We start from the raw sequence: 14198 nt of genomic DNA on the forward strand, positions 1-14198 counted from the left end.
TCCTGAGCTCTGTGAAATATCTAAAGTCATTTTTTTCCGCTCTTTTGTGAGCGGGTGTCGGGTTCTTCTGTTCCCCTGTTTTCGGACCTACTGACACTTGGGCTGGCCCGGCTGGGAGTAGATCATGAGATTGTTGTTCCTCAGGGGTATACTGGGCCTAGTTGAGGTTCTATACTTTTTCCCTTTTGGGACCTATGTGTCGGTCTGGCAGCTGGGATTGCCTAGAGGGTGCCCTCTGTCTTGGAGTTTTTCAATCCGATATCTTGTTTAGCCGTATTTTACTTCTTAGTGAAGTATTCTCTCTCTGGGTCGTCCTGATAACTGCTGCGGCTCGTTTTAGGGGTCTTCCTTTATGGAATTTTGTGGTGTCCTTTCAATTTTCTTTGATTTTTTTTCTTGCCCTGTCCCTTTGGGAGTTTTGGCCTGGTCTTTCCTTTGCTAGTAAGGGGTATTTGGTTGGGGGCTGTCCGCTGGGCGACGGTGTCTCCTGGAGGACTGTTGGCTCAGTTGAGTCTGATTTTGCTGTCTCTAGCTAGGCTTCCAGACTATCTGCGGGGGAGTCCTTGGGGTAATTTTCCTTTCAATGTTCTTGGCTCCGGACGAAGCAGGTTTTTGTTGGGTAGTGGTTTCAGGCCTGGTGCCCTCAGAATGGGCCACATCTTGTACCCTCGCGTCTTGGCATTCAGTGTCCTCTTTAGCTTGGGTATTGTTTTGAGTCCACAGCTCCCCATCCGTATTTTTTATGTGGGGCATCTGTATTTTTATTCTTCTGGCACTTTTTCACCCTGGTATTTCTTCTACTGTTTCTTGTTCCTCCGCAGAACGACTGGGGGATAAGGGGAGTGGGAGGAGTATTTAAGCCTTTGGCTGGGGTGTCTTTGCCTCCTCCTGGTGACCAGGTTCTTATTTCCCAAAAGTAATGACTGCAGCTGTGGACTCTTTCCATCTGAAGAAAAGAAAATGATCATGTAAGCATAATTTATGTTATCTCTATGTTAAAGCCCTTTGCAGCCTTTTTCCCTAACACCTGAGATCTCATATCTTTGAGCCTTTATAACTTTTTTGTGCAATATTAATATTGAATACGGTATTATTAGATGGTGTTAATATGAGTATAACCATACTTTGTAATGTATTTTTTAGGTGTTTTGTGCAACCTTTATGTTTCAAAAAACAGTTAACCAGAGCTTTAAGTGACGGTAATCATTCTAGCGTAAATCGTGAAAGCGCTCACGCGATCACGTTTACACTCAATTCGTAATACAAGCGCAATTTAACCTGGGCACAAATGATCGCGAAAACCCAATATATCGCTTGCAAGCAAATGTTTGCACTCCATTCGTAATCTGGCCCTAAATAGGAAATAATATTAACACTAATGCTACCATATAGGCTGGGATTGAGAAACTCTATGGCGTCCAGAAGAAGAGGGCCGGAAACTTCAGGACTGTAAGTAAAGCCCACCCCTGTAACAAACAGACCACTCACATACACACACTACACTGCCCTCGCTCCAGGCTATATTTAGTCGTATACTCCCATTACCCTGCGTTCTGCATATAGCATCTTATAATCGCCTATATTTTCATACGTACATAGTTTTTATAAGGTTATTAAGTATTTTTGTCACAATGTCGCCACCTTTTCATTTGTGAAAAAACTGAGAGCCGTAGGGCAGAAATGTTTATAGAATCACGCCGGGATTTGAGAGACAATTTCATACACGCCCATGGAACGTCCATATTCAGCCCATTATAGGAAAAAACAACAAAGTTGCTTTGTATTTTGTACTTATAAATACAAATATATATGTGTTTTTTGCACATCCAGTGTAGTTAAATTACGATTTACACTCTACATATTTAATACAATTTATTTTATATTAAAGATCGTTTGATAAACAATTTTGTTACGATTTTTGATGCACATTCACAATATAATTTGTTCCTGTGTATTTTTGTGTGAATGGTTAAATTTTTATTGTTTTGTATAATTTTTAAATTACGATTTTAATTGCGCACTTTGTAATGTATGTATCTCATTCCGATACGAAAGTGCAGTATATGCTTAAGAGAATTCCACCAGGGAAAGAGAAGTAATAGCAGCATTCTTATAGACTCTCACTAGCCCAGAAAACTTTAAATAATCTGCCCCTATGTTATTCCATTTCACGCTGTTCTTCCGCTCTTTACAGTCCTGGAGGCTGAAGACCCCTTAGTGAATTTTCACTGTTGTATTGTTTATGCCAAACCCTGAACATTGCTTTGTAAACTGTATAGTTTTCTTTGTAATGTGTTACCATGAAAGTGGTGGAGGAAATGAGTCATTCCTATAGAGCAGACGTTCAGGTATATACTGATGACAGGCAGCAGAAGAGGGATACATAATACCAGGTAGCATGATGGTGAATGAGAATACAGTATTAGGAGGCGATCCAGTTATTGAATGGGGAGGGGGAGAAGGATTTAGAGTGTTAGGGAGGGGTGTTACAATGAGAGGGAGGGAGAGACTGAACTTGAGAGAGGGAGTGATCAGAATAGAGACCCATGCTCAGTGCTTTCCCAGGATGTGTAGGTCTCAGTTGTTCATGTAGATATCTGCACAAGCAGTAGAGAGATACACCAGACAGTGTGAGACTGACTAAAGAGAGAGAGAGAGACAGCTGCATAAGACAAAAGAATACTGACACACATGGACCCCAGAGGTGTGCTGTCTATCAGGTAGTAAGAGTGTCTCTTGGCCAGATGACTGTCTCAGTTTGCTAATAGTCTCACCACCCTGCAAGGCTCTGAGCGCCACATCATGCCTACAGACTCTCAGCACTCTCACTAGAAGCATTCTCGCTTCTGTCTTTTTAAGCCATTTGTCATTCTCTCAGCTAATTCTGAATTTCCAGCACTCTCGCTGCTGTCTCTCTTTTTTTGGTCTCAGCACTTTTGAGAACAGTTCATCCGCTATCGCCCTGGGTGCCCTCTTTCCTTTCTCAGTGATGGCGTTCACCTTTGCTGCGTTTTGTTACATGCTGACTCTCGTCCTCTGTGCCTCTCTCATCTTCTTCATCATCTGGCATGTGAGTTTCAACAACCTCAAGGGGGGGAGGGGGGAGCAGATACACTGGGGTTACAAAAAGGGGGGAGGAGCATCAATGAGGGTGTGTGTGTTGGGTACCCCAAAAGATAAGGTGCAATACTGAAGGGAGTCTCTGTAACTATGGCAACATGGGTGGGGATACCCCAGCTGGGGCAGAAGTACCTTTAGAATAAAGGATGGGGAAATTATAGCTAAAATTGTTTGTGGAGTGGGGTACAAGAAGTAAGAGGGCCAGACCAGGGAGTATGAGAGCGCACTTAAATAGTATATATACCAAATCACAAGCTGTATTATATATATATTATAGTATTTGTTTGTTGATTTAATTGCTGTGTACGTGATAACAGATGTTGTGACTGCATCATAGGTGCTAATAGTTATGGGTTGTGTGTTTATAGGGGCATAGAGATATTAGCTGTGTGTATGTACGTATAAATAGATATTATCTGCGCATCTATACCTGCAAATATGCATATATGTGTGATGTCTGCGTGTTTGTAGGTCTATATAGGTGCTATGTGTGTTATACTTGTGAATATTGGTGTTATTGGAGTGAGTCTGCAAGGGTATACAATTATTATATGTGTGTGTTTATATGTGCATATAAGTGTAATGAGAGCCTGTAGATGCATATAGTTAATATGCGTGTATGTGTATAGGTGCTTAATGGTATCATGTGGGTGTTTCTGTAGGTGAATGTATGTGTCGTGTATATAGGTGCATATAGTTATGATGTGTGTATCTGTAAGTGTCATGTGCTTCTATAGGTACATATACTATTTATGTGTGTTTATAGGGGCATATAGGTGTTATGTGTGTCTGTAAGTGTACTTAGTGTGTGTGTGTGTGTGTGGTCTACATATGCATATAGGTGTTATGTGTGTCTGCAAGTGTACTTATTGTGTGTGTGGTCTACATATGCATATAGGTGTTATGTGTGTCTGCAAGTGTACTTATTGTGTGTGTGGTCTACATATGCATATAGGTGTTATGTGTGTCTGCAAGTGTACTTATTGTGTGTGTGGTCTACATATGCATATAGGTGTTATGTGTGTCTGCAAGTGTACTTATTGTGTGTGTGGTCTACATATGCATATAGGTGTTATGTGTGTTTGCAAGTGTACTTATTGTGTGTGTGTGGTCTACATATGCATATAGGTGTTACGTGTGTCTGTAAGTGTACTTAGTGTGTGTGTGTGTGTGTGGTCTACATATGCATATAGGTGTTATGTGTGTCTGCAAGTGTACTTATTGTGTGTGTGGTCTACATATGCATATAGGTGTTATGTGTGTCTGCAAGTGTACTTATTGTGTGTGTGGTCTACATATGCATATAGGTGTTATGTGTGTCTGCAAGTGTACTTATTGTGTGTGTGGTCTACATATGCATATAGGTGTTATGTGTGTCTGCAAGTGTACTTATTGTGTGTGTGGTCTACATATGCATATAGGTGTTATGTGTGTTTGCAAGTGTACTTATTGTGTGTGTGTGGTCTACATATGCATATAGGTGTTACGTGTGTCTGCAAGTGTACTTATTGTGTGTGTGGTCTACATATGCATATAGGTGTTATGTGTGTTTGCAAGTGTACTTATTGTGTGTGTGGTCTACATATGCATATAGGTGTTATGTGTGTTTGCAAGTGTACTTATTGTGTGTGTGTGGTCTACATATGCATATAGGTGTTATGTGTGTCTGCAAGTGTACTTATTGTGTGTGTGGTCTACATATGCATATAGGTGTTATGTGTGTTTGCAAGTGTACTTATTGTGTGTGTGTGGTCTACATATGCATATAGGTGTTACGTGTGTCTGCAAGTGTACTTATTGTGTGTGTGGTCTACATATGCATATAGGTGTTATGTGTGTTTGCAAGTGTACTTATTGTGTGTGTGGTCTACATATGCATATAGGTGTTATGTGTGTTTGCAAGTGTACTTATTGTGTGTGTGGTCTACATATGCATATAGGTGTTACGTGTGTCTGGAAGTGTATATACTTATGTATGTTTGTATCTATAGATGCATATAGGTGTTACGTGTGTCTGCAAGTGTATACGCATATGTATGTTTGTATCTATAGATGCATATAGGTGTTACCTGTGTCTGCAAGTGTATACGCATATGTATGTTTGTATCTATAGATGCATATAGGTGTTACCTGTGTCTGCAAGTGTATACGCATATGTATGTTTGTATCTATAGATGCATATAGGTGTTACGTGTGTCTGCAAGTGTATACGCATATGTATGTTTGTATCTATAGATGCATATAGGTGTTACGTGTGTCTGCAAGTGTATACGCATATGTATGTTTGTATCTATAGATGCATATAGGTGTTACCTGTGTCTGCAAGTGTATACGCATATGTATGTTTGTATCTATAGATGCATATAGGTGTTACCTGTGTCTGCAAGTGTATACGCATATGTATGTTTGTATCTATAGATGCATATAGGTGTTACCTGTGTCTGCAAGTGTATACGCATATGTATGTTTGTATCTATAGATGCATATAGGTGTTACGTGTGTCTGCAAGTGTATACGCATATGTATGTTTGTATCTATAGATGCATATAGGAGTTGCGTGTGTCTGCAAGTGTATACGCATATGTATGTTTGTATCTATAGATGCATATAGGAGTTACCTGTGTCTGCAAGTGTATACGCATATGTATGTTTGTATCTATAGATGCATATAGGAGTTGCGTGTGTCTGCAAGTGTATACGCATATGTATGTTTGTATCTATAGATGCATATAGGAGTTGCGTGTGTCTGCAAGTGTATACGCATCTGTATGTTTGTATCTATAGATGCATATAGGAGTTGCGTGTGTCTGCAAGTGTATACGCATATGTATGTTTGTATCTATAGATGCATATAGGTGTTGCGTGTGTCTGCAAGTGTATAGGCATATGTATGTTTGTATCTATAGATGCAAATAGGTGTTACCTGTGTCTGCAAGTGTATAGGCATATGTATGTTTGTATCTATAGATGCATATAGGTGTTACCTGTGTCTGCAAGTGTATACGCATATGTATGTTTGTATCTATAGATGCATATAGGTGTTACGTGTGTCTGCAAGTATATACGCATATGTATGTTTGTATCTATAGATGCATATAGGTGTTACCTGTGTCTGCAAGTATATACGCATATGTATGTTTGTATCTATAGATGCATGTAGCTGCACATATATGTGCTGTATCACTATGCAAGAATACTCCATAAGACAAACAAACACATAACACACAGGGGACTGCAAGGGTATACAATTATTATATGTGCATATAAGTGTAATGAGAGCCTGTAGATGCATATAGTTAATATGTGTGTATGTGTATAGGTGCTTAAAGGTATCATGTGGGTGTTTCTGTAGGTGAATGTATAGGTGCATATAGTTATGATGTGTGTATCTGTAAGTGTCATGTGCTTCTATAGGTGCATATAGTTATGATGTGTGTATCTGTAAGTGTCATGTGCTTCTATAGGTACATATACTTTTTATGTGTGTTTATAGGGGCAAGTATACTCCATAAGACAAACACATAACACACTGGGGACTGTCTCAGGTGTCTTTGCTCGCACTGCTGACTGACAAACAGCTGCCCTTCTGCTGTCATCTCTCACACTGTAAATTAGTAAAAGTGCGTGTGTGTTTAGGAGGCGGTATATGTGTGTGTTTGTATGTGGCAGTGTGTGTGTGTACATTTGTAGCAGTATGTTTGCATGTGTGACTGTATAGCTATCTATCTATCTATCTATCTATCTATCTATCTATCTATCTATCTATCATCTGTTTCTAACTATCTATCTGTTTCTATCTCTATCTATCTCCCTCTATCTCTCTATCTGTTTGTTTTGTTTCTATCTATCTATTTATCTGTGTGTGTATATGACAGTGTGCATGCATGTGTGGCAGCGTATCTGTGTGTGTATGTCTGTTCATGTGTGGGGTAGTATGTGTATGTGTCAGTGTGAGAGTATATATATATGTTTCTATCCATGTTTGTATGTGTTAGTGTGTAAGTGATGTGCATATGTGTTTAGAGGGCAGTGTGTATATGTATATATATGTATCAGTGCTTATGTGTGTGTGTATGTATGTAGGGGCAGTATGTGTATATGTATGTAGGAGGCAGTATATGTATGTAGGGGCAGTATATGTATGTAGGAGGCAGTATATGTATATGTATGTAGGGGCAGTATATGTATATGTATGTAGGGGCAGTATATGTATATGTATGTAGGGGCAGTATATGTATATGTATGTAGGAGGCAGTATGCATATATATAGGGGGCAGTATGTGTATATGTATGTAGGGGTAGTATGTGTATATGTATGTAGGGGCAGTATGTTTATATGTATGTAGGGGCAGTATGAGTATATATAGGGGGCAGTATGTGTATATGTATGTAGAGGTAGTATGTGTATATGTATGTAGGGGCAGTATGTGTATATGTATGTAGGGGCAGTATGCATATATATAGGGGGCAGTATGTGTATATGTATGTAGGGGTAGTATGTGTATATGTATGTAGGGGGCAGTATGCATATATATAGGGGGCAGTATGTGTATATGTATGTAGGTGGCAGTATGTGTATATGTATGTAGGGGCAGTATGCGTATATATAGAGGGCAGTATGTGTATATGTATGTAGGGGGCAGTATGTGTATATGTATGTAGGGGCAGTATGCGTATATATAGGGGTAGTGTGTGTATATGTATGTAGGGGCAGTATGCGTATATATAGGGGGCAGTATGTGTATATGTATGTAGGAGGCAGTATGCATATATATAGGGGGCAGTATGTGTATATGTATGTAGGGGTATTATGTGTATATGTATGTAGGGGCAGTATGTTTATATGTATGTAGGGGCAGTATGAGTATATATAGGGGGCAGTATGTGTATATGTATGTAGAGGTAGTATGTGTATATGTATGTAGGGGCAGTATGTGTATATGTATGTAGGGGCAGTATGCATATATATAGGGGGCAGTATGTGTATATGTATGTAGGGGTAGTATGTGTATATGTATGTAGGGGGCAGTATGCATATATATAGGGGGCAGTATGTGTATATGTATGTAGGGGGCAGTATGTGTATATGTATGTAGGGGCAGTATGTGAATATGTAGGGGGCAGTATGTGTATATGTAGGGGGTAGTATGTGTATATGTATGCAGGGGCAGTATGTGAATATGTAGGGGGCAGTATGTGTATATGTATGTAGGGGCAGTATGTGTATATGTATGTAGGGGCAGTATGTGAATATGTAGGGGGCAGTATGTGTAAATGTAGGGGGCAGTATGTGTATATGTAACATCATACAGTACGAAATACCATGTGAGTCTGTATACAAGTGTATGATATTGTCTTTGTATAATTTGTGTTATTCATTATCAGTTACTTATTTAGTGTTTGTGCTACACAACTCAGTCATTCACTGTGTGCCCATAGAGATATTATGTGAGACTGTCACCATGTGTGTTGCAAAGTTCATATATATATATTTATATCAATTAGTATCACAATGTATCTTTCTGCTTCCCCCCAGTATGTCCCTTTTTGTGTTTCTGCATCTCTCAGTTGCTATGGAGACTGAGCTTGTCTCCATGGAAACTGCATATGTTTGTGAAGTGGTACCTAAAGAAAGAGAGATTCCCTCTCCAGCAAGGCCCTTCCCATCTTTCCAGGCACGCCCCTCCCTTCCACCCAGGACTTTCTGTTCCATTCTTCCACTTGATTTTTATTTTTGTTCTGTTCACAAAATCTATTTTCCAAATTCCTTTCCTCCTGTGTTATCCTATTCTGTATCTCCTTCATCATGTAAGGGTCAGATGCTGCTGATATACCCTATACATCTATATAATACCACTATGATGGCTACTGACTCATGGCTATACAGTGATTGCCAAGCTGCCATATACCCTCTGCACCCCATACATTACTGAACAATTTAATCCACCATATGTCTCTTCTCTACATTTTTTAATTACGTTATTCTTCATTTCCTAATCTTCTCATCTCCCAGTTTTTGCGTGCCTGGCTCCCCCTGTATGAGGTCAGTGTATAATAACCTTTTCTCCCTCTGGGTATTTCTGCACAATTAGCTCAGTCTCATTGTGTAACTTATACAGAACAGCAGCAGCAGGAGCGATTACAGCATCGGACTGTCTGCCTGTCTAATGAACAGCTCATCTCCATCTGTCCGCAGTACTAGATCGCTGGCAGGGTTGCTCCATGCATTGTACACAGAGTGCTAGTTCTTGCGTTAAGAATTATATTGTAATAAGGGCGTCTCCTTTACACCTCCCAGAGCCCTGCAAATAGAGATAAAGCTAAAATAGTTTGTGACCTTGCATTACAAACAAGCGAACATTAGAGAATCACACCCATAGAGTGCTAGCTCTTGTGCAGTGAGTGTTATTGCTCACTTCCTAAAGTACATAGAGTGCTAGCTCTTGTGCAGAGCGTGATATTACTCACTTCCTAAAGTACATAGAGTGCTAGCTCTTGTGCAGTGAGTGTTATTGCTCACTTCCTAAAGTACATAGAGTGCTAGCTCTTGTGCAGAGCGTGATATTACTCACTTCCTAAAGTACATAGAGTGCTAGCTCTTGTGCAGTGAGTGTTATTGCTCACTTCCTAAAGTACAAAGTGCTAGCTCTTGTGCAGTGAGTGTTATTGCTCACTTCCTAAAGTACATAGAGTGCTAGCTCTTGTGCAGTGTGTTATTGCTCACTTCCTAAAGTACATAGAGTGCTAGCTCTTGTGCAGAGCGTGATATTACTCACTTCCTAAAGTACATAGAGTGCTAGCTCTTGTGCAGTGAGTGTTATTGCTCACTTCCTAAAGTACAAAGTGCTAGCTCTTGTGCAGTGAGTGTTATTGCTCACTTCCTAAAGTACATAGAGTGCTAGCTCTTGTGCAGAGCGTGATATTACTCACTTCCAAAAGTACATAGAGTGCTAGCTCTTGTGCAGAGCGTGATATTACTCACTTCCAAAAGTACATAGAGTGCTAGCTCTTGTGCAGTGAGTGCTGTTAGTTACTAAATAAAGTAGATAGAGTGCAAGCTCTTGTGCAGTGAGTACTGTTACTCAGTTACTAAATAAAGTAGATAGAGTGCAAGCTCTTGTGCAGTGAGTGTTGTTACTCAGTTACTAAATAAAGTACATAGAGTGCTAGCTCTTGTGCAGTAAGTGCTGTTACTTAGTTACTAAATAAAGTACATAGAGTGCTAGCTCTTGTGCAGTAAGTGCTGTTACTTAGTTACAAAATAAAGTACATAGAGTGCAAGCTCTTGTGCAGTAAGTGCTGTTACTTAGTTACAAAATAAAGTACATAGAGTGCAAGCTAATAACGTACATAGAGTGCAAGCTCTTGTGCAGTGAGTGCTGTTACTCAGTTACTAAATAAAGTACATAGAGTGCTAGCTCTTGTGCAGTAAGTGCTGTTACTTAGTTACTAAATAAAGTACATAGAGTGCTAGCTCTTGTGCAGTAAGTGCTGTTAGTTACTAAATAAAGTACATAGAGTGCAAGCTCTTGTGCAGTAAGTGCTGTTACTCAGTTGCTAAATAAAGTACATAGAGTGCTAGCTCTTGTGCAGTAAGTGCTGTTACTCAGTTACTAAATAAAGTACATAGAGTGCTAGCTCTTGTGTAATGAGTGATGTTACTTAGTTACTAAATAAAGTACATAGAGTGCAAGCTCTTGTGCAGTAAGTGCTGTTACTTAGTTACTAAATAAAGTACATAGAGTGCTAGCTCTTGTGCAGTGAGTGCTGTTACTCAGTTACTAAATAAAGTACATAGAGTGCAAGCTCTTATGCAGTGAGTGCTGTTAGTTACTAAATAAATTACATAGAGTGCTAGCTCTTGTGCAGTGAGTGCTGTTACTTAGTTACTAAATAAAGTACATAGAGTGCTAGCTCTTGTGCAGTGAGTGCTGTTAGTTACTAAGTAAAGTAGATAGAGTGCAAGCTCTTGTGCAGTGAGTACTGTTACTCAGTTGCTAAATAAAGTAGATAGAGTGCAAGCTCTTGTGCAGTGAGTGTTGTTACTCAGTTACTAAATAAAGTACATAGAGTGCTAGCTCTTGTGCAGTAAGTGCTGTTACTTAGTTACTAAATAAAGTACATAGAGTGCTAGCTCTTGTGCAGTAAGTGCTGTTACTTAGTTACAAAATAAAGTACATAGAGTGCAAGCTCTTGTGCAGTAAGTGCTGTTACTTAGTTACAAAATAAAGTACATAGAGTGCAAGCTAATAAAGTACATAGAGTGCAAGCTCTTGTGCAGTGAGTGCTGTTACTCAGTTACTAAATAAAGTACATAGAGTGCTAGCTCTTGTGCAGTAAGTGCTGTTACTTAGTTACTAAATAAAGTACATAGAGTGCTAGCTCTTGTGCAGTAAGTGCTGTTAGTTACTAAATAAAGTACATAGAGTGCAAGCTCTTGTGCAGTAAGTGCTGTTACTCAGTTACTAAATAAAGTACATAGAGTGCTAGCTCTTGTGCAGTAAGTGCTGTTACTCAGTTACTAAATAAAGTACATAGAGTGCAAGCTCTTGTGCAGTAAGTGCTGTTACTTAGTTACTAAATAAAGTACATAGAGTGCTAGCTCTTGTGCAGTGAGTGCTGTTACTCAGTTACTAAATAAAGTACATAGAGTGCAAGCTCTTATGCAGTGAGTGCTGTTAGTTACTAAATAAATTACATAGAGTGCTAGCTCTTGTGCAGTGAGTGCTGTTACTTAGTTACTAAATAAAGTACATAGAGTGCTAGCTCTTGTGCAGTGAGTGCTGTTAGTTACTAAGTAAAGTAGATAGAGTGCAAGCTCTTGTGCAGTGAGTACTGTTACTCAGTTGCTAAATAAAGTAGATAGAGTGCAAGCTCTTGTGCAGTGAGTGTTGTTACTCAGTTACTAAATAAAGTACATAGAGTGCTAGCTCTTGTGCAGTAAGTGCTGTTACTTAGTTACTAAATAAAGTACATAGAGTGCTAGCTCTTGTGCAGTAAGTGCTGTTACTTAGTTACAAAATAAAGTACATAGAGTGCAAGCTCTTGTGCAGTAAGTGCTGTTACTTAGTTACAAAATAAAGTACATAGAGTGCAAGCTAATAAAGTACATAGAGTGCAAGCTCTTGTGCAGTGAGTGCTGTTACTCAGTTACTAAATAAAGTACATAGAGTGCTAGCTCTTGTGCAGTAAGTGCTGTTACTTAGTTACTAAATAAAGTACATAGAGTGCTAGCTCTTGTGCAGTAAGTGCTGTTAGTTACTAAATAAAGTACATAGAGTGCAAGCTCTTGTGCAGTAAGTGCTGTTACCCAGTTACTAAATAAAGTACATAGAGTGCTAGCTCTTGTGCAGTAAGTGCTGTTACTCAGTTACTAAATAAAGTACATAGAGTGCTAGCTCTTGTGTAATGAGTGATGTTACTTAGTTACTAAATAAAGTACATAGAGTGCAAGCTCTTGTGCAGTAAGTGCTGTTACTTAGTTACTAAATAAAGTACATAGAGTGCTAGCTCTTGTGCAGTGAGTGCTGTTACTCAGTTACTAAATAAAGTACATAGAGTGCAAGCTCTTATGCAGTGAGTGCTGTTAGTTACTAAATAAATTACATAGAGTGCTAGCTCTTGTGCAGTGAGTGCTGTTACTTAGTTACTAAATAAAGTACATAGAGTGCTAGCTCTTGTGCAGTGAGTGCTGTTACTCCGTTACTAAATAAAGTACATAGAGTGCAAGTTAATAAAGTACATAGAGTGCTAGCTCTTGTGCAGTGAGTGTTATTGCTCACTTCCTAAAGTACATAGAGTGCTAGCTCTTGTGCAGTGTGTGATATTACTCACTTCCTAAAGTACATAGAGTGCTAGCTCTTGTGCAGTGAGTGTTGTTACTCAGTTACTAAATAAAGTACATAGAGTGCAAGTTAATAAAGTACATAGAGTGCAAGCTCTTGTGCAGTGAGTGCTGTTACTCAGTTACTAAATAAAGTACATAGAGTGCAAGCTAATAAAGTACATAGAGTGCTAGCTCTTGTGCAGTGAGTGTTATTGCTCACTTCCAAAAGTACATAGAGTGCTAGCTCTTGTGCAGTGTGTGATATTACTCACTTCCTAAAGTACATAGAGTGCTAGCTCTTGTGCAGTGAGTGTTGTTACTCAGTTACTAAATAAAGTACATAGAGTGCTAGCTCTTGTGCAGTGTGTGATATTACTCACTTCCTAAAGTACATAGAGTGCTAGCTCTTGTGCAGTGAGTGCTGTTACTCAGTTACTAAATAAAGTACATAGAGTGCTAGCTCTTGTGCAGTGAGTGCTGTTACTTAGTTACTAAATAAAGAACATAGAGTGCTAGCTCTTGTGCAGTGTGTGATATTACTCACTTCCTAAAGTACATAGAGTGCTAGCTCTTGTGCAGTGAGTGTTGTTACTCAGTTACTAAATAAAGTACATAGAGTGCTAGCTCTTGTGCAGTGAGTGCTGTAAATTAGTTACTAAATAAAGTACATAGAGTGCTAGCTCTTGTGCAGTTAGTGCTGTTACTCAGTTACTAAATAAAGTACATAGAGTACAAGCTAATAAAGTACATAGAGTGCTAGCTCTTGTGCAGTGAGTGTTGTTACTCAGTTACTAAATAAAGTACATAGAGTGCTAGCTCTTGTGCAGTGAGTGCTGTTACTTAGTTACTAAATAAAGTACATAGAGTGCTAGCTCTTGTGCAGTGAGTGCTGTTACTCAGTTACTAAATAAAGTACATAGAGTGCAAGCTAATAAAGTACATAGAGTGCAAGCTCTTGTGCAGTGAGTGCTGTTACTTAGTTACTAAATAAAGTACATAGAATGCTAGCTCGTGTGCAGTGAGTGCTGTTACTCAGTTACTAAATAAAGTACAAAGAGTGCTAGCTCTTGTACAGTGAGTGCTGTTACTCAGTTACTAAATAAAGTACATAGAGTGCTAGCTCTTGTACAGTGAGTGCTGATACTCAGTTACTAAATAAAGTACATAGAGTGCTAGCTCTTGTGCAGTGAGTGTTGTTACTCAGTTACTAAATAAAGTACATAAAGTGCAAGCTCTTGTACAGTGAGTGCTG

General features: G+C 39.1%; 1 protein-coding gene across 1 annotated transcript in view; it reads left to right on the top strand.

Annotated features, from left to right (window-relative positions):
* Positions 1-2989: 2989 nt before the first annotated feature.
* Positions 2990-14198, top strand: part of CNIH2 (cornichon family AMPA receptor auxiliary protein 2) — a 186497-nt gene continuing 175288 nt past the window's right edge. The window contains exon 1 of the mRNA XM_053688844.1: positions 2990-3070. Coding sequence (XP_053544819.1) covers positions 2990-3070 — 81 coding nt within the window. The remainder of the gene's footprint in view (positions 3071-14198) is intronic.

This window comes from Bombina bombina, chromosome 7 (assembly GCF_027579735.1).
Source record: "Bombina bombina isolate aBomBom1 chromosome 7, aBomBom1.pri, whole genome shotgun sequence".
Lineage (NCBI taxonomy): Eukaryota > Metazoa > Chordata > Amphibia > Anura > Bombinatoridae > Bombina > Bombina bombina.